The sequence below is a fragment of the Gorilla gorilla genome, chromosome 10, assembly GCF_029281585.2.
Source record: "Gorilla gorilla gorilla isolate KB3781 chromosome 10, NHGRI_mGorGor1-v2.1_pri, whole genome shotgun sequence".
NCBI lineage: Eukaryota > Metazoa > Chordata > Mammalia > Primates > Hominidae > Gorilla > Gorilla gorilla.
This window is the reverse complement of record NC_073234.2, coordinates 95,785,368-95,811,630: the sequence shown is the minus strand read 5'-3', so window position 1 is coordinate 95,811,630 and position 26,263 is coordinate 95,785,368. Positions and strand designations below refer to the sequence as shown.

At 36.3% G+C, this 26,263-nt stretch overlaps 1 protein-coding gene across 1 annotated transcript in view; it reads right to left on the bottom strand.

Moving 5' to 3' along the window:
• PTPRQ (protein tyrosine phosphatase receptor type Q) overlaps window positions 1-26,017 on the bottom strand; it is a 236,930-nt gene extending 210,913 nt beyond the window's left edge. The window contains exons 1-7 of the mRNA XM_055358903.1: window positions 25,850-26,017; window positions 20,019-20,219; window positions 19,087-19,195; window positions 18,215-18,441; window positions 6,253-6,322; window positions 4,421-4,620; window positions 2,997-3,246 (exon numbers count right to left, since the gene is read on the bottom strand). Of these exons, the coding sequence (XP_055214878.1) occupies window positions 2,997-3,246; window positions 4,421-4,620; window positions 6,253-6,322; window positions 18,215-18,441; window positions 19,087-19,195; window positions 20,019-20,219; window positions 25,850-26,017 (1,225 nt within the window). The remainder of the gene's footprint in view (window positions 1-2,996; window positions 3,247-4,420; window positions 4,621-6,252; window positions 6,323-18,214; window positions 18,442-19,086; window positions 19,196-20,018; window positions 20,220-25,849) is intronic.
• Window positions 26,018-26,263: the final 246 nt, after the last annotated feature.

Below are 26,263 nucleotides of genomic sequence, written 5' to 3'. Positions count from 1 at the left end.
ACTAGTTGTTCCTTTCCATGTTTAGTGCTTCCTTCAGGAGCTCTTTTAGGGCAGGCCTGGTGGTGACAAAATCTCTCAGCATTTGCTTGTCTATAACGGATTTTATTTCTCCTTCACTTATGAAGCTTAGTTTGGCTGGATATGAAATTCTGGGTTGAAAATTCTTTTCTTTAAGAATGTTGAATATTGGCCCCCACTCTCTTCTGGCTTGTAGAGTTTCTGCTGAGAGATCCGTTGTTAGTCTGATGGGCTTCCCTTTGTGGGTAACCCGACCTTTCTCTCTGGCTGCCCTTAACATTTTTTCCTTCATTTCAACTTTGGTGAATCTGACAATTATGTGTCTTGGAGTTGCTCTTCTCAAGGAGTATCTTTGTGGCATTCTCTGTATTTCCTGAATGTGAATGTTGACTTGCCTTGATGGATTGGGGAAGTTCTCCTGGATAATATCTTGCAGAGTGTTTTCCAACTTGGTTTCATTCTCCCCATCACTTTCAGGTACACCAGTCAGACATAGATTTGGTCTTTTCACATAGTCCCGTATTTCTTGGAGGCTTTGTTCGTTTCTTTTTATTCTTTTTTCTCTAAACTTCCCTTCTCGCTTCATTTCATTCATTTCATCTTCCATCACTGATACCCTTTCTTCCAGTTGATCACATTGGCTCCTGAGGTTTCTGCATTCTTCACGTAGTTCTCGAGCCTTGGCTTTCAGCTCCATCAGCTCCTTTAAGCACTTCTTTGTATTGGTTATTCTAGTTATACATTCGTCTACATTTTTTTCAAAGTTTTCATCTTCTTTGCCTTTGGTTTGAATTTCCTCCTGTAGCTCGGAGTAGTTTGATCATCTGAAGCCTTCTTCTCTCAACTCGTGAAACTCATTCTCTGTCCAGCTTTGTTCCATTGCTGGTGAGGAGCTGCGTTCCTTTGGAGGAGGAGAGGTGCTCTGCTTTTTAGGGTTTCCAGTTTTTCTGCTCTGTTTTTTCCCCATCTTTGTGGTTTTATCTACTTTTGGTCTTTGATGATGGTGATGTACAGATGGGTTTTTGGTGTGGATGTCCTTTCTGTTTGTTAGTTTTCCTCCTAACAGACAGGACCCTCAGCTGCAGGTCTGTTGGAGTTTGCTAGAGGTCTACTCCAGACCCTGTTAGCCTGGGTACCAGCAGCGGTGGCTGCAGAACAGTGGATTTTCATGAACCGTGAATGCTGCTGTCTGATCATTCCTCTGGAAGTTTTGTCTCAGAGGAGTACCCGGCCTTGTGAGGTGTCAGTCTGCCTCTACTGGGGGGTGCCTCCGAGTTAGGCTGCTCGGCGGTCAGGGGTCAGGGACCCACTTGAGGAGGCAGTCTGCCCGTTCTCAGATCTCCAGCTGCGTGCTGGGAGAACCACTGCTCTCTTCAAAGCTGTCAGACAGGGACATTTAAGTCTGCAGAGGTTACTGCTGTCTTTTTGTTTGTCTGTGCCCTGCCCCCAGAGGTGGAGCCTACAGAGGCAGGCAGGCCTCCTTGAGCTGTGGTGGGCTCCACCCAGTTGGAGCTTCCAGGCTGCTTTGTTTACCTAAGCAAGCCTGGGCAATGGCGGGCGCCCCTCCCCCAGCCTCGCTGCCACCTTGCAGTTTGATCTCAGACTGCTGTGCTAGCAATCAGGGAGACTCCGTGGGGGTAGGACCCCCTAAGCCAGGTGCAGGATATAATCTCGTGGTGCACCGTTTTTTAAGCCCGTCAGAAAAGCACAGTATTCGGGTGGGAGTGACCGGATTTTCCAGGTGCCGTCTGTCACCCCTTTCTTTGACTAGGAAAGGGAACTCCCTGACCCCTTGCACTTCCTGAGTGAGGCAATGCATCGCCCTGCTTTGGCTCGCGCAGGGTGCGCTGCACCCACTGTCCTGCACCCACTGTCTGGCTCTCCCTAGTGAGATGAACCCGGTACCTCAGATGGAAATGCAGAAATCACCCGTCTTCTGTGTCGCTCATGCTGGGAGCTGTAGACCGGAGCTGTTCCTATTCGGCCATCTTGGCTCCCCACCCAAATCATTTTTTTATTGTATAAAAAGTAAGGAGTATGTAAGAAGAAAATGGTATAATTCAAAGATGGTTATTTAAATCAACAAAAAAACTTCAAACTTATATGAAATGAAAAATAATAGAAGCCAACAGCTATTTTATCAGAAAAAAACATGCTTTAGTGAAATTACCCTACCAATAATTTTCAATACCTCAGCAATTAGCAATTACACCCTAATGCCTGATACTATATTATGATATATCTGTCAGCTATATATATTATATACATAATAAATACCTTATGTAATGTGGGACTATATCAATATCCATGAAATTTTATAAATATATGAAATACATAAATACATGTATTTACATGAATACTGATATAGTACCATAATTAAATATATGAATACCTTACCGAAAATATGTTCTCATAAAATTTAGTAGTAATAATAATATCTAATTATTCTCATTTAATTTTAACACTGGCACCCTAAGGAAGGTACTATTACTGTCTCTATTTTTCAGATGAGGAAACTGCAGTGCAAATGGGATATAAGTAGGTATATATTTTAGCTACTGCTTGTATCTGATAACTAAATGTTGATCACATGCTCGTTCTGCTAGTGCAGGTATTTCCGCTTTTGATGATGGCAATAACAGTGAGAGAAGGGCGTAAATGATTATAAATCATTTAGAACAGCAAAGATGATTACTAAAAATTGCTGACATTATAAAATGATAAAAGCTATATGAGGATCACGGTCAGTGGCTCAAGAATTGTTTCTTGCAAATCTTTCTCCTTTTAAATACTTATTTTGTGCTATAATATAAAAGAGTATAGAAATTCGAAGAAACCCTTGATGGGATGCCTATGGTATATTATTAGGGGAAAAAAAGTTACTGAAAGGTAAAGAAGATTAAAAATAAATATCTACATAAATTAAACATTACTCTCTAATCATTTAAATCTTTTTATCTACAAAAAGTGAACCATACCTGATTCTGGTGTTCTGACAATCGTACTATCAATATAACCTGCTTCAGTTGTAACAGCTGAAACTTCAAAAAGATATGTTGTATAAGGTCTCAAGTGTGTCACTACAAAACTGATAGGCTCTTTCCACACAGAGCTGATCTCATTCTGTGTCAACGTGCTTGATGAATGTGTGGTACGCAATGGAGGTGTAACTCTACCAAGGATTGGAGAAGGGCTGGCTGTACTCCATAAAAAAGATTCACTATTCTCCTAGTAAATAAAATAAGATCAATAGAGAAATAATGTTGTATCTCTTGGTGAACATGAGAATAAGAACTTGTAATTCATTTCTTTTTCTTTTATGCTATACATACACACATAACATGCAAAAGTTATAGACAAATTTGCTAGATTTTAATTGTACCCATTTATGTCTGCAGTTTTAGAACAGAACATATTTATTGTATTCCTTATACCTTAACCTTTTTGAATAGAATTTCAAGTGGCTTAAAATAAAGGTGAAACTACAGCACAATCATTTGTAAGAATTTTTAAGCCTCATGTTAACAGTGCAAGAGCCAAAGAGCTGAAATAATTTTACTCTTGTGTATGTTCAAATGCCGCTTTCTTACTGTTAATGAACTTTTTTTTCTCATAAGTACTAAAAAGTAGTAGTATGCCACTAGCTCACATGTTAGGTGTGTGCATATATTAGAAATATATCATAATTTGAAAAAGAAGATTTTTAGACTTTTATAAAGTATTTACAGCAAAAATAACTGTTTGACTGTGTTTGCATTAATAGTAACACAGAGATTACCAAAATGATTTTAGGAAAAGCATTATTATGCTTATCATATAATTAAAATGACGATGCTTATTTTATAATAAAGCATTACTATTATGAGGTTTATCATCAATGACCAGAGTAACAACAAATTCTTTACCAAAGATATGCACAACAATGACAGTCTACCTCTGCAAATTTAACCTCAACTATTACCCTACATGTACTCTTCCCTCCTGTCATATGGAAGTAAAATATTTTCTCCAATTATATCTTACACTTTTCCACCTCAGGGCTTTATAAAGTATCCTCCACTGGGAATGCCACCATCACAAAATCTCTGTCTGTCCTTGCTCCATGGTGTATCACAAATGCTACTCCTTTCATGAAGTCTTTTCAAAATTCCCTAAATGATTTTAATCCCTCACTCTTGAATTCTCAAACCATTCCTGTATTCTACCTGAATGAGGCCAGTTGTGTAACATGATACCCTAAGTAATCAAATAACTAATAAAACGTTGTGTATAACATGATACCATAAGTAATCAAATAACTAATAAAACTTTGGTAAAAATATAGTATCTAGATGCTAGAAACATGAAAATATAAATTTATCTAAGATTTTTCAAGACATAGAAAGTGTTCTGTGATACTTACATTGCATTCTGGCAATTTCCCAGTCAAAATGTCCTCTACTCTGATTGAGACATCTTTCACTACTATCCCACTTCTGGCATGCTTGACACTAATCTTGAAGCTGGTAATTTTGCCATTTGGTTGCCGAGGTAAATACCAAATCAGCTTAACTGCTGAAGAGTTGTAGGCCTCAACTGTGAGATTCACCACTTTTCCTGGAGCTGGGGAAGAGAAAGATTGGGAAGGAAAAAACTTTGTTATAAAACTTAGAATTGCGTTTATATAATTTCATGGTACATGAAATTAAATATATAATACACTGCATAAAATCTATTTGTGTAAGATTTTTATAAATATATTTAACTGAACTTTGCCTAAAATAAAAAACTGGAGTTGGGGCAAGTCAACTTTACTTTAGGATAACTGGGCTAATACATGCATTGATGAAATGTTTCAAATAAGTATGAAAAAAAATCAATCAATAGTTGTGAATATATAAACAAGTGGGGATAAATTTCTTATTTCCTTAACTATTTTGGAATATGTAGTTTCATTAGATATGAAAAACATAGCAAACTGAATCAATTATCCAACCATTTTCACCAAAAAGCAGATTTCTGGAATGTTTATAAATGTCTAGTGCCTAATATCAAGTGAATACCTTCCAATTGGTTGTAATTATTGTATTTTAAATTTTCAAAATCAACTTACTTCAGAATTTCATTATGCTTTTCTATCAATTATTAATTATATAGAGTAATAATAATAATCTGAGTTCTATTTGAGTTGGCTTGAAACCAATATGAAGCTAGAATTAGGGGAAATTATTCCCATTAACCTCATGGTAAAGTGTGTAAAACTGATAGAGTAAAACACCAAGATCCTTCAGAATATAAAACAAACATGACAAGTCACTTTTGAAAGAAATCAAAATGAAACAAAACGTCTGAGATTAAAAAAAAATAAGTGATAGTAAAGATGCCTAGTATTAAGATGCCAAATAACTAGTTTAGGTTTACATTGTACAAAAGGATGCTAAAATATAATTTATAAATAATAGCCATATAAATTACATAGGAAAGTTAGATCTTTGGAAGGAGGTCTATATGAATGATATAAGGTAGGAATTAAGGGACTTCAGGACAGCTGCATTCTAATAAAAATAAAATATAATATAACAATTCTTGGGAATAATGTTGGACAGGATGTCAGCAATGAGTGTGAGATTCAGAATACACTTTGATGATTGTGCTGGTAAGATTTACTGATAGATTAGATGTGTACTGTGAGAGAAAAGAGCCCCAGGTGACATCAAGATTTTTCCTCTATGTCCCTGGAAGAATGGAGGTATCTTAAATTGGTTTGGTAATGACTGCATGTTACCCAATAATATAATAACCATTAAAATCCGTGTTTCCAAAAGTCTTATGTTATAACAAGCTTATGACTTAATGTTAAAAAGAAAAGGCAGGATATAAACTTGCATATGTAGCACAAGCTTATTTTCATTAATGTATAGTCATATAGATATATATTAATGGGGGAAATAGACAAGCCAGAAATGCACCAAAATGATAAAAGCATTTTTTATATGATGTCTATGGATAATTTTCATTTTTTATTCTTGTTTTTTCAAAGTTTTGTAAGATAACATTTACTATTCTTATAATCAGAAAGAATAATATATATTTTAAGGAATAAATTAGCTATCCGAAAGAACTCTAAAACTAATTGAGTGGCCATGCTACTGAGAATTGTATGTATTTTAGTGTCAGTTTTTATTTATGTTCTTTATTATTTTAAAGGACAAACTCATGACTAAGTCAATTTAAAATAAATGACAGGAAAATTACCACTTTCTGCAGTTTGGAAGAGAAATGGATCACTAAACACTCCAATGCCAGCACTGTTTTCAGCAGCAGCCTAGAACAGACCAAAAGGAATGTGTTCAAACATTTTACTCCCTGAAAAAAGGGAATCTAAAATTTAAAACAAAACTTTGACTTATCCATAAGATAAATGCCAAAGATACTTTTTTAATACTCTCAAGGAAGAAGGCAAATATGAAGATATCTATATAATCAACAAATAAAGTATTATTGTCAAAATTTTATACATGAGAAAACTGGCTGAGAGAGGTCAAATACCTTTGCCCAAGGTCACACAGGAATAAATGGTAGAGCAAGAATCCAGTTGCAGTTGGGTTTATTTTGAAAGCTCAGTCTTTCTCTGATATATCCACTACATAAAAGACATTACAATTATTTCTGTAACAAATGCAAGAGACCATGTATATGGTACCTTAATTTAGAGTTCACAATCTAATCAGGCAAACAAATACTCAAAAAACTGTTTTAAAAAAATAAATTAAATAAGTACATTTAATTAATAATTTAAACTAAGAATTCCAGAATTTTAAAGATAAAAAAATTTCATTTGAATAATATCTTCCAATAGACTAGAATAGAAAAAGAAAATGTCATTAATGAGAATAAGACTCAAGCTTTTGCAAATGCCATGACTGGAATCATAACCTTGGCTTAACTGTAGTTCTACCAATTCCCAGATAGTAGCTTTGAGCAATTTACTTAACTGTTGTAAGTAACATTTTTCTTGTCTTTAAAATGGGAGTAATAATGTATCTATGTTATAGAATTGTGCTGAGGACTAAATGAAATAGCACATGTAAAATACTTAACAGGATTTTTCCTATAACATTACTTACACTGAAGACATCAAATGTACCATGCCAAATACCCTTTGGAATTCTGCAATGGCTAACATTTATTTGAACAGAGTAAAGGTCACAAGAATGATTTATAAAGTGTGAGATGAAACGGAGAGTAAGGGCTTCCCAATAGACCTTAAATAAGAGAATTCACAGGAATAAAAATTCAAGCTCCATAAAAATAGATCTAAGCAGAACTAGGTTGACTAAATCACCTTCCTATCAGCAATAGTTTATTATAGCACATTAAAAATGTTTAATTATCCCCAATAGCATATATTGACATGTTAATTAATCCGAATGTGTGCATATTGACAGAAAATACCTATATTATATAATACTCAGATGTCAGTTAGAAAAAGGTTGCCTATTCTTTAAGCTATGTTTTCTTCATAAAATAGTCATCACAAATCTTTTATTTTGACTTCTACATAGGTAAGAATTTTTTTTCTTTTCTCATTGTAGGACTCATACTATTAGTATTTGCTTTCCAGTTCTGATCGTGTTCTTTAATTCTGCAAATAGGCACACTTCCAGTAAGAAAAAACTTCCTGGCAAAAATCTCTTCCAATATTTCTTATCCTCTAGGAAGAACATCTCATTTATATAAAATCACATATTTACACAGGTTTTATACATTTTCTTCTCTCTATTTAATTATTTTCAAGGTTCAAAGAAGATATTGATGTTATATTGAGGGAGGATCCAGAAGATATCTTTACCCTTTATTATCCCTTGGAAATGTCATACATATCCCTTAACTGGAAGCATTTTCCTGTGGCCTAATTTAGCACTGCCTTTTATAAGCTCATCTTTCTGTAGTATTCAAATGAGATGATGTTAAATTTTGCATATTAACTATGTAAAGGACGGCTGGGCGCGGTGGCTCACGCCTGTAATCCCAGCACTTTGGGAGGCCGAGGCGGGCGAATCACGAGGTCAGGAGTTTGAGACCAGTCTGACCAACATAGTGAAACCCGTCTCTGCTAAAAAAAAAAAAAAAAAAAATACGAAAAAATTAGCCGGGCATGGTGGCGGGCGCCTCTAGTCCCAGCTATTTGGGAGTCTGAGGCAGGAGAATGGCGTGAACCCGGGAGGCGGAGCTTGCAGTGAGCCGAGATCGGGCCACTGCACTCCAGCCTGGGCGACAGAGCGAGAGTCCATCTCAAAAAAAAAAAAACAACTATGTAAAGGACGAAACATTTTTATAAATGCAAAAGAAATAGTAAATGTTCAAGAAATATTTGTTGAAAGTAACTACATTGAGTTCATGATTCTTAGCAAAAGTGGCACTTTAGAAATGTTCAAACCAATATCCAAAATGTCAACAACAGACATGTAAAAACAACAAGATTGGAAGAAAAATGAAAAGATAACTATAAGTTTTATTTTAAAATAAAATATTTTCAGTTATAAGGGTTAAATTATTTAATTTAAACTTGATTTATTTTTGAAAAAGTCACTAAGCTAAAGTTTTTTGAAATAATTAACCAAAGTTATCAATTTCATAAAGTATAAATGATACTCTATAAAGACACTTTATAAAGTACAATGTGCAAAGAGCAAAAGCTATCTGTTTGTTTGTTTGTTTGTTTGTTTTGTTTTGTTTGGCGGCGTTTTGTTCTTGTTGTCCAGGCTGGAGTGCAATGGCATGATCTCAGCTCACTGCAACCTCTGCCTCCCGGGTTCAAGTGACTCTCCTGCCTCAACCTCCAGAGTAGCTGGGATTACAGGCACTCGCCACCATGCCCGGCTAATTTTTTGTATTTTGAGTAGAGATGGGATTTCGCCATATTGGCCAGGCTGGTCTTGAGCTCCTCAGGTGATCCGCCCGCCTCAGCCTCCCAAAGTGCTGGGATTACGGGCATGAGGCACTGCACCCGGCCGAAGCTATCTGTTTTTAAAAGCTTTAGCTTAGTGACTTTTTTGGAAAATAAATTAAGTTTAAATTAAATAATTTAGCCTTTATAAGGTTTTTAAGTAAACATATTCTACTTTTTTATTAAACTTAAAGTTTTTTTTTCAATATTTTTCTCCCAGCCCTGTTAGCCATATGATTGTCTCAACAGATGCAGGAAAAGCATTTAATAAAATCCAATATCCCTTCATGATAAAAGCCCTCAACAAAGTAGGCATCAAAGGAACATATGTCAAAATAATAAGAGCTATATATGACAAACCCACAGCCAACATAATCCTAAACGGAGAAAAGTTTAAAGCATTCCCCCTAAGAAATGGAACAAAAGTAGGATGTTTACTCTCACCACTCCTATTGAACACAGTACTGGAAGGCCTAGCCAGAGCGATCAAGCAAGAGAAAGAAATAAAAGGCATCCACTTCTGCATTTCCATCTGAGGTACCCGTTCATCTCACGAGGGAGTGCCAGACAGTGGACGCAGGTCAGTGGGTGCAGCGCACCGTGCGTGAGCCAAAGCAGGGCGAGGCATTGCCTCACTTGGGAAGTGCAAGGGGTCAGGGAGGTCCCTTTCCTAGTCAAAGAAAGGGGTGACAGACGGCACCTGGAAAATCCGGTCACTCCCACCCGAATACTGTGCTTTTCTGACGGGCTTAAAAAACGGTGCACCACGAGATTATATCCTGCACCTGGCTTAGGGGGTCCTACCCCCACGGAGTCTCCCTGATTGCTAGCACAGCAGTCTGAGATCAAACTGCAAGGTGGCAGCGAGGCTGGGGGAGGGGCGCCCGCCATTGCCCAGGCTTGCTTAGGTAAACAAAGCAGCCTGGAAGCTCCAACTGGGTGGAGCCCACCACAGCTCAAGGAGGCCTGCCTGCCTCTGTAGGCTCCACCTCTGGGGGCAGGGCACAGACAAACAAAAAGACAGCAGTAACCTCTGCAGACTTAAATGTCCCTGTCTGACAGCTTTGAAGAGAGCAGTGGTTCTCCCAGCACGCAGCTGGAGATCTGAGAACGGGCAGACTGCCTCCTCAAGTGGGTCCCTGACCCCTGACCGCCGAGCAGCCTAACTCGGAGGCACCCCCCAGTAGAGGCAGACTGACACCTCACAAGGCCGGGTACTCCTCTGAGACAAAACTTCCAGAGGAATGATCAGACAGCAGCATTCACGGTTCATGAAAATCCACTGTTCTGCAGCCACCGCTGCTGGTACCCAGGCCAACAGGGTCTGGAGTAGACCTCTAGCAAACTCCAACAGACCTGCAGCTGAGGGTCCTGTCTGTTAGGAGGAAAACTAACAAACAGAAAGGACATCCACACCAAAAACCCATCTGTACATCACCATCATCAAAGACCAAAAGTAGATAAAACCACAAAGATGGGGAAAAAACAGAGCAGAAAAACTGGAAACCCTAAAAAGCAGAGCACCTCTCCTCCTCCAAAGGAATACAGCTCCTCACCAGCAATGGAACAAAGCTGGACGGAGAATGAGTTTCACGAGTTGAGAGAAGAAGGCTTCAGACGATCAAACTACTCCGAGCTACAGGAGGAAATTCAAACCAAAGGCAAAGAAGTTGCAAACTTTGAAAAAAATGTAGACGAATGTATAACTAGAATAACCAATACAGAGAAGTGCTTAAAGGAGCTGATGGAGCTGAAAGCCAAGGCACGAGAACTACGTGAAGAATGCAGAAGCATCAGGAGCCAATGCGATCAACTGGAAGAAAGGGTATCAGCGACGGAAGATGAAATGAATGAAATGAAGCGAGAAGGGAAGTTTAGAGAAAAAAGAATAAAAAGAAACGAACAAAGCCTCCAAGAAATACGGGACTATGTGAAAAGACCAAATCTACGTCTGATTGGTGTACCTGAAAGTGATGGGGAGAATGTAATCAAGTTGGAAAACACTCTGCAGGATGTTATCCAGGAGAACTTCCCCAATCTAGCAAGGCAGGCCAACATTCAGATTCAGAAAATACAGAGAATGCCACAAAGATACTCCTTGAGAAGAGCAACTCCAAGACACATAATTGTCAGATTCACCAAAGTTGAAATGAAGGAAAAAATGTTAAGGGCAGCCAAGAGAGAAAGGTCGGGTTACCCACAAAGGGAAGCCCATCAGACTAACAGCGGATCTCTCAGCAGAAACTCTACAAGCCAGAAGAGAGTGGGGGCCAATATTCAACATTCTTAAAGAAAAGAATTTTCAACCCAGAATTTCATATCCAGCCAAACTAAACCTCATAAGTGAAGGAGAAATAAAATACTTTACAGACAAGCAAATGCTGAGAGATTTTGCCACCACCAGGCCTGCCCTAAAAGAGCTCCTGAAGGAAGCACTAAACATGGAAAGGAACAACTAGTACCAGCCACTGCAAAATCATGCCAAAACGTAAAGATGATTGAGACTAAGAAGAAACTGCATCAACTAACGAGCAAAATAGCCAGCTAACATCATAATGACAGGTTCAAATTCACACATAACAATATTAACTTTAAATGTAAATGGACTAAATGCTCCAATTAAAAGACACAGACTGGCAAATTAGATAAAGAGTGAAGACCCATCAGTGTGTTGTATTCAGGAAACCCATCTCACATGCAGAGACACACATAGGCTCAAAATGAAAGGATGGAGGAAGATCTACCAAGCAAATGGAAAACAAAGAAAGGCAGGGGTTGCAATCCTAGTCTCTGATAAAACAGACTTTAAACCAACAAAGATCAAAAGAGACAAAGAAGGCCATTACATAATGGTAAAGGGATCAATTCAACAAGAAGAGCTAACTATCCTAAATATATATGCACCCAATACAGGAGCACCCAGATTCATAAAGCAAGTCCTGAGTGACCTACAAAGAGACTTAGACTCCCACACAATAATAATGGGAGACTTTAACACCCCACTGTCACCATTAGACAGATCAATGAGACAGAAAGTTAACAAGGATACCCAGGAATTGAACTCAGCTGTGCACCAAGAGGACCTAATAGACATCTACAGAACTCTCCACCCCAAATCAACAGAATATACTTTTTTTTCAGCACCACACCACACCTATTCCAAAACTGACCACATACTTGGAAGTAAAGCTCTCCTCAGCAAATATAAAAGAACAGAAATTATAACAAACTATCTCTGAGACCACAGTGCAATCAAACTAGAAATCAGGATTAAGAAACTCACTCAAAATTGCTCAACTACATGGAAACTGAACAACCTGCTCCTGAATGACTACTGGGTACATAACGAAATGAAGGCAGAAATAAAGATGTTCTTTGAAACCAATGAGAACAAAGACACAACATACCAGAATCTCTGGGACACATTTAAAACAGTGTGTAGAGGGAAATTTATAGCACTAAATGCCCACAAGAGAAAGCAGGAAAGATCTAAAATTGACACCCTAACATCACAATTAAAAGAACTAGAGAAGCAAGAGCAAACACATTCAAAAGCTAGCAGAAGGCAAGAAATAACTAAGATCAGAGCAGAACTGGAGGAAATAGAAACACAAAAAACCCTTCAAAAAAATTAATGAATCCAGGAGCTGGTTTTTTGAAAGGATCAACAAAATTGATAGACCACTAGCAAGACTAATGAAAAAAAGAGAGAAGAATCAAATACATGCAACAAAAAATGATAAAGGGGATATCACCACCAATCCCACAGAAATACAAACTACCATCAGAGAATACTACAAACACCTCTATGCAAATAAACTAGAAAATCTAGAAGAAATGGATAAATTCCTCGACACATACACCCTCCCAAGACTAAACCAGGAAGAAGTTGACTCTCTGAATAGACCAATAACAGGCTCTGAAATTGTGGCAATAATCAATAGCTTGCCAACCAAAAAGAGTCCAGGACCAAATGGATTCACAGCCGAATTCTACCAGAGGTACAAGGAGGAGCTGGTACCATTCCTTCTGAAACTATTCCAATCAATAGAAAAAGAGGAAATCCTCCCTAACTCATTTTCTGAGGCCAGCATCATCCTGATACCAAAGCCGGGCAGAGACACAACCAAAAAAGAGAATTTTAGACCAATATCCTTGATGAACATTGATGCAGAAATCCTCAGTGAAATACTGGCAAACGGAATCCAGCAGCACATCAAAAAGCTTATCCACCATGATCAAGTGGGCTTCATCCCTGGGATGCAAGGCTGGTTCAATATATGCAAATCAATAAATGCAATCCAGCATATAAACAGAACCAAAGACAAAAACCACATGATTATCTCAATAGATCCAGAAAAGGCCTTTGACAAAATTCAACAACCCTTCATGGTAAAAACTCTCAATAAATTAGGTGTTGATGGGACGTATCTCAAAATAATAAGAGCTATCTATGACAAACCCACAGCCAATATCATACTGAATGGACAAAAACTGGAAGCATTCCCTTTGAAAACTGGCACAAGACAGGGATGCCCTCTCTCACCACTCCTATTCAACATAGTGTTGGAAGTTCTGGCCAGGGCAATTAGCCAGGAGAAGGAAATAAAGGGTATTCAATTACAAAAAGAGGGAGTCAAATTGTCCCTGTTTGCAGACGACATGATTGTGTATCTAGAAAACCCCATTGTCTCAGCCCAAAATCTCCTTAAGCTGATAGGCAACTTCAGCAAAGTCTCAGGATACAAAATCAATGTAGAAAAATCACAGGCATTCTTATACACCAATAACAGACAAACAGAGAGCCAAATCATGAGTGAACTCCCATTCACAATTGCTTCAAAGAGAATAAAATACCTAGGAATCCACCTTACAAGGGATGTGAAGGACCTCTTCAAGGAGAACTACAAACCACTGCTCAATGAAATAAAAGAGGATACAAACAAATGGAAGAACATTCCATGCTCATGGGCAGGAAGAATGAATATCGTGAAAATGGCCATACTGCCCAAGGTAATTTACAGATTCAATGCCATCCCCATCAAGCTACCAATGACTTTCTTCACAGAATTGGAAAAAACTACTTTAAAGTTCATATAGAACCAAAAAAGAGCCCGCATGGCCAAGTCAATCCTAAGCCAAAAGAACGAAGCTGGAGGCATCACACTACCTGACTTCAAACTATACTATAAGGCTACAGTAACCAAAACAGCATGGTACTGGTACCAAAACAGAGATATAGATCAATGGAACAGAACAGAGCCCTCCGAAATAATGCCACATATCTACAACTATCTGATCTTTGACAAACCTGAGAAAAACAAGCAATGGGGAAAGGATTCCCTATTTAATAAATGGTGCTGGGAAAACTGGCTAGCCATATGCAGAAAGCTGAAACTGGATCCCTTCCTTACACCTTATACAAAAATCAATTCAAGATGGATTAAAGACTTAAACGTTAGACCTAAAACCATAAAAACCCTAGAAGAAAACCTAGGCATTACCATTCAGGACATAGGCATGGGCAAGGACTTCATGTCTAAAACACCAAAAGCAATGGCAGCAAAAGCCAAAATTGACAAATGGGATCTAATTAAACTAAAGAGCTTCTGCACAGCAAAAGAAACTACCATCAGAGTGAACAGGCAATGCAAAAAATGGGGGAAATTTTTCACAACCTACTCATCTGACAAAGGGCTAATATCCAGAATCTACAATGAACTCAAACAAATTTACAAGAAAAAAACAAACAACCCCATCAAAAAGTGGGCAAAGGACATGAACAGACACTTCTCAAAAGAAGACATTTATGCAGTCAAAAAACACATGAAAAAATGCTCACCATCACTTGCCATCAGATAAATGCAAATCAAAACCACAATGAGATACCATCTCACACCAGTTAGAATGGCAATCATTAAAAGGTCAGGAAACAACAGGTGCTGGAGAGGATGTGGAGAAATAGGAACACTTTTACACTGTTGGTGGGACTGTAAACTAGTTCAACCATTGTGGAAGTCAGTGTGGCGATTCCTCAGGGATCTAGAACTAGAAATACCATTTGACCCAGCCATCCCATTACTGGGTATATACCCAAAGGACTATAAATCATGCTGCTATAAAGACACATGCACACATATGTTTATTGCGGCACTATTCAAGGTAGCAAAGACTTGGAACCAAGCCAAATGTCCAACAATGATAGACTGGATTAAGAAAATGTGGCACATATACACCATGGAATACTATGCAGCCATAAAAAATGATGAGTTCATGTCCTTTGTAGGGACATGGATGAAATTGGAAATCATCATTCTCAGTAAACTATCGCAAGAACAAAAAACCAAGTACCGCATATTCTCACTCATAGGTGGAAATTGAACAATGAGAACACATGGACACAGGAAGGGGAACATCATATTCTGGGGACTGTTGTGGGGTGGGGGGAGGGGGGAGGGATAGCATTGGGAGATATACCTAATGCTGGATGACAAGTTAATGGGTGCAGCGCACCAGCATGTCACATGTATACATATGTAACTAACCTGCACATTGTGCACATGCACCCTAAAACTTAAAGTACGATAATTTAAAAAAAGGCATCCAAATTGGAAAACAGGAAGCATACTATCTGTGTTCACTGATGACACAATTGTATATCTAGAAAACTCTAACGACAACTCAAAAATAATAATCCTAGACTTGATAAACGATTTCAATAAAGTTTTGGGATACAAATTCAGTGTACAAAAATAAGTAGAATTTCTATACACCAATAACATTCAGGCTGAGAATGAAATCAAGAATTCATTCCCATTTACGATAGCCACAAAAAGAATAAAATATCTAGGAATACATTTTACAAAGGAGGTGAAAATCTTTCAAGGAGAACTACAAAACACTCATGAAATAAATTAGAGATGACACAAACAAATGGAAAAACATTCCATGCTCTTGAATTGGAAGAATCAACATACCATACCACCCAAAGAAATCTACAGATTCAACACAATTCTTATGAAATTAGCAATGTAATTTTTCACAGAATTAGAACAGCAATCCTAAAGTTCATATGAAACCAAAAAAGAGCCCAAATAGTGAAAGCAATCCTAAGCAAAAAGAACAAATCTAGAGGCATCACATTACCTGACTTTGAATTATACTACAAAGCTATAGTAACTAAAATAGCACAGTACTGATAGAAAAATACAGATATACGTTAATGGAAGAGAATAGAAACCCAGAAATAAAGTCACATACCTACAACCAACTGATTTTTGGCAAAGTTGACAAAAATAAACAATGGGGGAAAGGATATTCTGTTCAATAAATGGTGCTGGGGAAACTGGCTGGCCATATCCAAGAGTATGAAACTGGATACTTAGCTCTCAGCATATACAAAAATTAACACATTCTGGATTAAGGACTTAAATATAAAACCTGAAACTATAAAAATCCTAGTAAGAAAAACTAGGTAAAACTCTTCTGGATATTGGACTAGGCAAATAATTTATGACTGAGACATCAAAAGCAAATGCAACAAAAACTAAAATAGACTTAAATGGGACTTAGTTAAACTAAAAAGCTTCTGCACAGCAAAGGAAATAATTAACAGAGTAAACAGAAAACCTACAGAACTGGAGAAAATATTTGCAAATTATGCCTCCAACAAGGGATGGATATCCAGAATCTACAAGGAATGAAAACAATACAAGGAGAAAAACCCCATTAAAAAGTGGACAAAAAACATAAACAGACATTTCTCAAAAGAAGACACCTAAGTGGCCAGTAAGTATATAAAAAATGCTCAACATTAGGCATTATCAAAGAAATGTAAATTAAAACCACAATGAGACATCATCTTATACCAGTCAGAATGGCTACTATTAAAAAGTCAAAAAAAAACAGATGGCAGTGTGGATGCAGAGGAAAGGGAACACTAATACACTGTTGCTAGAAATGTAACCTCTATGAGAAACCGTATGGAGATTTCTCAAAGACCTAAAAATAGATCTACCGTATTCAACCCAGCAATCTCACTGCTATGTATCTATCCAGGAAAAGAAATCATCGTATCACAAAGACACCATCACTCATGTTTATTACAGCATTATTCACAATAGCAAGGTCATGGAATCAACCTAAGTATCTATCATATGGGTAAAGAAAATGTGGTATATATACACCACGGAATACTATGCAGGCATAAAAAAATAAAATCATGTTCTTTGCAGCAACATGGATGGAGCTGGAGAACATATCCTAAGTGAAATAATTCAAAAATAGAAAATCAAATACCACACATTCTCACTTACAAGTGGGAGCTATGAGTACACATGGGCATAACAATGGAAATAATAAACACGGGATTTCAAAAATGGGAAGGGTAGGAGAGGGTGAGGATTGAAAAATTACCTATTGGGTACAATGTTTACTATTTGGGTGATGGGTATACTAGAAGCCCAAACCCCACCATTACACAATATACCCACGTAACAAACCTGCACACATGTCCCCTGAATCAAAAATAATTTAAAAAAAAGACATTTCACTGGAGTCTAAATTTTATATACAGATCAAGGCCATGTTCTTAGACCACAATATCTCAAAACCTGGCAAAATTATTTTTACTAAGTATGCTTTTATTATTTTACCCTTAGCTGTTATGGAAAGAAGTTTACAAAATCCAGTCCTGCAGCTATTAATCCTTCAATGAAGACTTTCTTTCCAATCTAAAGCACCAAAAGAAAAAAAAAAACTTGAGCTCCCGTATGCAATTATTATACAATTTTCATACGTAAATTGTATAACAGATTTATTGCCCTTTTTACTGTGGTTTCTAGGAAGTTGGAGAATGAAATTTGCAAGTCAGTTTTTAATAACTGTGTAACATCCTGTGGTTTACATACCTGCATTCAAACTACCCTGGCCTCTTGTTTGCATGTAAGTTTTCCTTCTTTAACTTTACATAATTTTTATTTCCTAGCGTATTGTATTATATTCATACATGTATATAAATATATGCAAAAATATTCATAGAAAAAATGAAATAGGTAATATATAAATATGCATAAAATTGCAATGAAAAGAGACAATAACATTTTACCAAGTTTTAAAATCTCAGGTGGGTGTGAGGCCATGACTGTGAACGTTGTCAGTCACTGACTGTATTCAGCTGTAAAGGCGTGACAAGGTGGGAAAAACCTCCCACACTTTTAAAATGAATGAAATGTTTGAACAGTAAGTAGTCATACACAAAATAATTACCTTAATTTCATATGTTGTTCCAGGATTAAGATTAGTAAGAAGAACTTCCAGACTGTCTGGCTTTGCTCTGACTTGTGTATATACTGTTTGCATCCACGGACAAACTTCCTTATATTTGACAATGTAAGATATAATCCTTCCATTTGGATTAGGTGGTGTATTCCAGGACAGAAGAATCCCAGCAGATCCGACTCTTTCCCCGGCTAGGAAGACTGGAGGCCCTGGTTCTATTTTTAAAAAATCCATTTTGTTAAAAGGTCAAATAATTATTGCATTTTCACAAAAATACATAATAACAGTATTTATAAATGTAAAATTTGAAATTTCCAAAGAGCAATATGAGTTCACACTCCCTACAGCTCTGTTACTATTAAAAAAATACTGTGTGGAATACCAAAAGCATTCTTTTATAAGAATGTGAAAAATGGAATGCTACTAAATAAATACTACATGCGAATTATACTTTTGATGCCAAATCATCTTTAAAAGAAATTCACTTATGCAAGGCTTACACAGAAAAACTAAGAAAACAAGAAATAATCTTACAAATGGAATAATCCTTCCTGAGCAAATGTAGCCAGTTCATTTTCATGGTTCTGTATTATTTAAATGTTAGCATTAACAGTCTCTCTGATCTATTTCACAAACAAGTATAGAGTAATTATCTTTGCACTTTGAAAGTAAAGGAAGCTGAAGAAACAGCAGAATGCAGGTTCTAAGCAGATCACTTTCTTGTTTCCATTTTGCCTTAATTATTCTACACTGTTTTCATGAATTTAATGTACATGTTGCCAGTATAAGTATTTCCATCCAGTAGAATTATACTGACTCCAAATACTTTACTTACAAAGTAATTTAAAACATATACTCACTTGTTACATTTGTTGTCACTATTCTAGTAACAGGTGAGCTGTATGTTGTAGAAATTGAAGAGATGGTTATTTCGTACCTAGTACCAGGAAGGACATTGGAAACATCAACCTAGAACACCACAAACAAATAGTTGCATTAAAATTCTTTCTGGAAAGCAAGCAAGCTAAAATAAATCTATCACTATAACAAAAATTAACTCTTCACTATATAACTCTGCACTGTTTATAACATCACAATAAGTTCCACATTATTATAAGATACAAATTTGTTTTATCATATAACTTTTTACCAAATGACTTTAAAATAAAAACTTACAAAACATACTGCGTTATCACAGCCTAAGTCAGCATTTCTATCTATCCTAGTTCACTGTCACAAGGAACGACTATTCAAGTCTTGAGAAATCTACAGCCCATGACTTAGCCCTTGTTTTTAAAGAGTGTATACGAAATACCTGTGTCTCTGAAGTCCCAATAAAAAGTAAAAGAAAAATGATAAGAAAATCCATCTTTATTACATTTTTCAGCCAGTAGAATCACATTGATGGCTCTAGAGAGAAATGTTGCCTGCATTAATGATTTAAAGACAGATCCTTCTGGCAAGTACACAATTAATGAGCCCGTATTACTCAATAGCTCTGCCTTTTCTTTGTTAAACTATTCATGAACCCTTGGATGACTGGCTGTAGGTTCAGGGTGAACTTAAAAAAAAAAAAAGCAGCATAGATGTTGCTAAGGTAACAGTCCACCGATGCTGAAACTTAACACTCATCAGTTTGACATCAACGTTTTTGTCTTCAACTTATGCTTTCAAAAACCCAACAAGGAGTAAGTTTCTGTGGTAGATGGGTTTCATAAAATAAATAACCTTCCTATTAGGAGCAAAATATAAATACGAGTAGGCTCAGCAAGTACAATAATGAAAACTATACCTGATATTCTCCACCTCCAAGATCTCTGATAGTAACAAAGCCACTGTCAGGAACAAGATCCACTTGATACCTTTCCACATGACCAGAGGGTAGGCTCCAGTGCAGAGAAAAGGAATGTGTGGAAATATTGAAGGCTCTAAGTTTCTCAGGTTGTTCTGGTTCTGATATTGAAAAATAGAGGTTTAAAATGAAGTTATTCTCCTAAAGTTTCAAAAAAATGAAAACCAATAGTATAGGTTCAAGTTCCAAAATAATCATGTTGTTAGAAATTACTGAGTACAATAAATGATCTCTAACTATACTTGGGTGTTAAACATGTAAATATTTAACAACACCTAGGTTTTAGGTATAACTATCATAAATAATATAACAATTAATTTTCTGTTTCTGAAATATGTCTTTTTTGCTAAAAGTCTGCTAGTTGACCAGATTGTTTTTGAAAGCTTATGCTCTAATTGAAAATTTGAGTCATTTTAAAACAAAGTAAATATAAACTATTTATCCAATTACTTGGAAATTTACCAAACAGAAGATAATTGGAAAAATATATAATCAAAATCTTCCAGATTTTTTGAAGGGTGAGCATTTCTGATAAATATTTGCTATTTTATCTTTTTTAATTTTTAATGTCTTTTTCCCTTTACTGTGGTGCTGATCTGATAAATATTTTGTTAGGTGTTTCTTTAAAAGAAAAGATAAGGTTTCATATCAGAAATGAAATATAGTTTTAAAACAAGTACCATTGTTTTAGCCATTTCAACCATATTTTTCTACCTTTGCTTCCACTTTTTCAAAAATTTTGTTCATGCTGCCTGTACCTCCTTGAAGGGAGTTTTCCACATAAAGTTCTTCTGATTGGTTGCCAATGAGTCAGGTTTGCACTCTGCCTTATCTTTAGTGCAGATTCCAGGCAAACAATATAGGGGGAGGAAGAGAGATTATGAAGCCAAGCATGTAAAAACACGCCTGATGCAGATTCAATCTAACACTGTTTCTAAAAGAAAGGAGGCTGGAATTAATTTTGAACCTCATTTATCATTTTAAAACCCCACTACCAGAAATGATTTGAAAATGGATATAATAAAATGTACATTTTCTAACAAAACTAACAGGGCACATTGCATATAACAAAAATATTAACATAATAGGTCACTTTCTTGGTGTTTCAGGGAGGAGTGTTTCTGAAATAGTTTTTCTTTATCTCCTTTGAAATTTCTTCTAATAATTATAACATAACGTTGTCCTCCATACCCAAAGCTTATGTCAATTGATTAATGTCCACCCCAACATTCTCAAAGTTCCAAGCATTCTCTTGGCATCCACTGCTAATTGTCCACTATAGTTTTCTGGCAACTCTAGGAATACTGTAAACCCAAGGCAAAAAATCAGAGAAATACCCAGCCTGTGTTGGGTAGAATTTCATTGTTAGCTGCTGGCATATTTTCCAAGGTAAGCCAGACCTATGCCCTCTGTATTCTCAAGCTTGAGAGAAAAAAAGCTTGAGAGAAAAAAAGCTTGAATCTCCTATCTGCTACATTAAAATACACAAAAATCTACCATGACTGATCCGTCTAACCAACTACTACTCACATTTACTGATTTGTGTGAGGGTTAATACTATTGCTTCAGGGACCCCAAAGAGTAACTAGTATCTATGAAGTCTTAGACAAGAAACTAATGAAGATATGGAATAAGACTTTGGAAGAAAAAGGAAGATGTGAGAAGTGAAGCACTAGTTACTGGGATGGCAGTGAAATGGGATGTGGTTTCCTGGACTGAATAACCCTTGCTTAGGAATGAACTATGTCTCACCAAGAGAAAGAAAAATATATTGGTCTGGACAATTGCCAATCTGATCAAGAGGGAAGGCCTGGAATCTTCACAAGAGTTTGGTAAAGGCCTTTCCAAATAGCAAAGTGTATGGAAGTCCTGGAAATGAAAAAGGATTGGAGTAACTGAGGAAACCCAGACTGAGATTCTGGGATCAAAAAAGAAAGGGGAACAGACTGATGATCATGTAGGTCATACTAGAGATTTTAGGGTTTTTTACCTAAATTCAATGGGAAGCCACTGAATAATTTTAAGCAGGAAAGCAACAGGGCTTGTTTTTTGTTTAAAAATATAATTTTGAAATATGGGATATAAATTAGAGCAAGGCAAAAATGGCAGCAGGAATCTAATTAGTAGGAAATCATGGTAGTCTAGGCCGAGAGGAGGAAAGCTTGCCCTCAGAAAAAGATAGAGGATCTACAGCAATGCTTAAATCATTATGAAAGAGTGCAGCTTTCTGGTTAAGAGCTAGAAGGTTCAACTAACTGAAAATAGACTCCATAATAAATATATAATTTATTCTCCATGGAATTTAATCTCTCAAAAAATAGGAAACCAAAAAACAAAAATATTATTCTCAACCTAATTCTTACTAACCAATAAAAATAACATTGGGAAGTTGAAATGTTTGGAGTTTTAAGAGGAAAAAAAAACATTTCATATTCAACTTAATTAGGGCAAGCAAAAGGAATTCTAGGTTTAATTACGTGTTTCTTCCAGACTTTAATTTCCTAAAAATTAATCCTCAGAACCCTATATCATTAGAGCTTAATAGATGTTCTGTAATCAAACCACTTTGTCAAATAAGTTCTTTTTAAGTTAAGCAGCTTTCTTTACTGCAGTGTATTTTAAAGCCTCAGATATGCTAATATATCTTGTGATTCTCTAAACCATCAATGTCCAATAAAACTATAACGTGAGCCACACATGCAATTTTGAATTTTCTAGTAGCCACATTTAAAAAGTAAACAGAAACATGTAAGATAATTTTAATAATGTATTTTATTTAACCCAATATATCAAAAGCATTATTTCACATATAATTACTATAAAATTATTGAAGTGGTTACATTAATTTTTTTCATACTAACTCTTTGAAATTTCACATACATTTTAAATGTGCAGTACCTCTGAATTTGGACTGGCCATATTCCAAGATTAAATAGCCACATGCTGCCAAACACTACATATTGGACAGTACAGCTTTAACTACTACAGCATCTCTTAAGTTTTCCCTTGGCATTTCAGTGAATTTACCTAAATTTTATTTTGAGAAGCTGAGAAATAAGATCCCATGGTCTTTGTCTATAAAGGAAACAGCTCAACAGAGTTGGGAAGACATCCAATATATACAAAATCTTACGTATCTCAGAACATTAAAAAAGAGTCAGACCTATCAAAATGGTATCAAGAAAGCAAAAGACTACAATGGGCAGATATTTTAAAATAAAATGCTAAGACTTTAAAAGTTTCATCATCATTGTTAACTTTATATTTTCTCTGCACTAACACTGTATCTGATAAGTTTTAAATCTCACATTTTAATTTTTCTGTGATTAAATTATAGGTCGGACATAATGTATACTATGACAGATAATGAGATGTACAAGCAGCAGACTTACAAAATAAAAAGAACTAACTCCTACTAAGTTTATGACACACTATGCACTGTGCTAAGCACTTTCATATATTGTTTTATGTAACACTTGCAACAACATCAGGAATACTATTATTGACATTTAAAAGTGAGGAACAAAGAATTTAAGTAATTCCAACAGGTCCCATAGCTAATGGGTAAATGGTAGAGCCAGGATTTAGGCCCAGAGGCAGTCTTCAAGTTTTCAATCACTATGATAACTGTGTGCTCCTCTAACTTTCACAAAGTGGCTTACAAATAACAGCAGGTTTAAAAATCCTAAATGAATTAATTAATATTTTAGAATAGATTCAACCACAAAATTAGATGATCTATAATTTTTCTTTCAAGCCTACGATTATTATTTGAAGTGACCTCTAATTTTGGCTTAAGGGATTCAATCTAAATATGTCCCATGCCAGGGCAATGTATACTTATCAAGTGCCTGTAGCTTCCTCATATTTTAGAAATAGGCTATGAATAAATTATAAATAAAATAAACAACCTCTAAAAAGTCAGCATTATATCGGATGTCACCAGGGTGTAAAAATCAATTTTTAATACAGACACTGGGCACAGGCCCTAGAGTTGGATGGCTGGGTTCAAATCCTGACTCTGCCATATAAACAAGACTTTAAGCAAAATACTTAACATCTCCATACCTCACCGGCCTCATCTCTATGGGTATAATAACACCTCACACATTGTTGTGAAAATAAAATAAGTTAATACATGTGAAGTGCTTAGAAGACTGCCTTGAACATAGTAAGAACTAAGTACTAAATGTAAGCTATGATTAATAGTCTATTGCTATTTCTACTATTTTTCTCTAAAAGCCCTGGTCATCTCTTAGTCAAACCATCATGTTACCACTTCTTCATTTCTCAGCTTAGCCCCCTCCTCATATCCACTCAGTGCTTTGCTCAAAATGGATCCCCAAGCACTGCTCCATCATCACCACTCTTCTGTTTATAAAAACTAGGACAGCAAGATGTCTTCCTGCTCTGGAGACCTCCACCAGGGAACCCAGATTACCATCTTTTCCCATTTCCTCTTCTTATACTCATCTCTTAAGTCACTGTGCTGTTTTAACAGGGACTTCAATTACTTACCTGCAATCTCTCAAAACCACCACCTAAACCACACTAGGCAACCAGAACATCAAGTTCCTACTATTTTATAAAGTTCTCTTTTCTTTAAGTAAAATGAAAACAAACATTCTGTATCTTTTATGAAACTTTCCTGATATTGATACCACCTTGGTCACTTTTTCCTCTGACAAAATTTTCTCTAAGGGAGCAAATCCTGCCACTCACACTAACTGCACTCTTTCCTTTACCTATGTATAAACAAAATAATTTTTCATATTTTTTCTTCAGTCTTTGCTCAATGATCTATTTGATCTTTGTATCTAACTAAATATATCTGCATTTACCACTAGTTGTGATTTGCCACATAGGGGACTTGCAGCAATTTTCTAACAAAAATTTTGATTGGCTCAATTGGAAGGATCCTACTAGCATCTGGTGAGTAGAGGCCAGGGATGCTGCTAAACATCCTGCAATTAACAAGACATATCCTCACAAAGGAGAATCTCTCAGCCCAAAATATCAATAGCGGTGAGGCTGAGAAACGCTGCCACAGACTAAAACTTCTAGAATGGGTCCCATTTTAGTGTGTTTGATTGTATACATTACCTATCATAATACTCTGTAGTAAAAGACATTTGACACATGATTTAACACATTTGCTTTTTAGAAGTAGATAAGGTATATAGTATCTATTAATAAATATACACAGATACTCCTCAACTTACAATGGGGTTATATCCTGATAACCCATCATAATTGATGTGACATTTTCCACTTATGCTGGGTTTATCAGATGTAACCCCAATGTAAGCTGAGGAGTGTACTGAATGCATATTGCTTCTGCATCTTTGTAAAGTAGAAAAATTGTGGCATTGTAAGTCATAGATTATCTGTATAATTAGGACAAAAATGTGCAAAGTGTTAGGAGTATGTATATGAGTCAAAAGGAATCTCAGAGGTCATCTAATTTAAATTTCTCAGAAACTTGATACCCAAAGACATCAGGTAACTTGCCCAGTAGTACTCAGCTAACCAGTGTCAAATCCTGGAGTAAAGCTGGTATATGAATTCTAAATTTATTCCTTGTTTTGCATTATCACATATATATCACATTTAGGAGAATAATAGTGTATGTGTTAAGCAGTATAAGTAAGGCCCACCCCCACAAAAGATGCCCAAATGCTAAACCCTGGAACGGTGAATATGTTGTGTTACATGGCAAAAGGCACTTTGCAGATGGAATTAAGATTATAAACTATAAACAGAGATCAAACTGGATTATCCTGGTAGTCCCGATCTAATCGTAACAGCCCATAAAAGTAAAAGAGGAAGTCAGAAGAGTCATATATGATGGGGGGAAAGGGGAGCTTTGAAGCCCGAGTGACACTCAACTCTTCTTTATTGGGTGTAGGAAGAGGATCACAAGTCAAGGAATGAGCCATCCTCTAAAATCTGGAAACAACTGTCAGCTGACAGCCCCATGGAAATAATGACCTCAGTTCTACAACCACAAGGAACTGAATTCTGCAAACTACTTGAATGAGCAAGGAACTTATTCTCTCCTAGAATCTCCAAAAAGGAACACAGCCCTACAAGAACCTTGATTCAACCAGAGAGAAGTATGTTGGACTTATGACCTACAGAACTATGAGATAACACATTTGAGTTATTTTAAGCCACTATCTTGT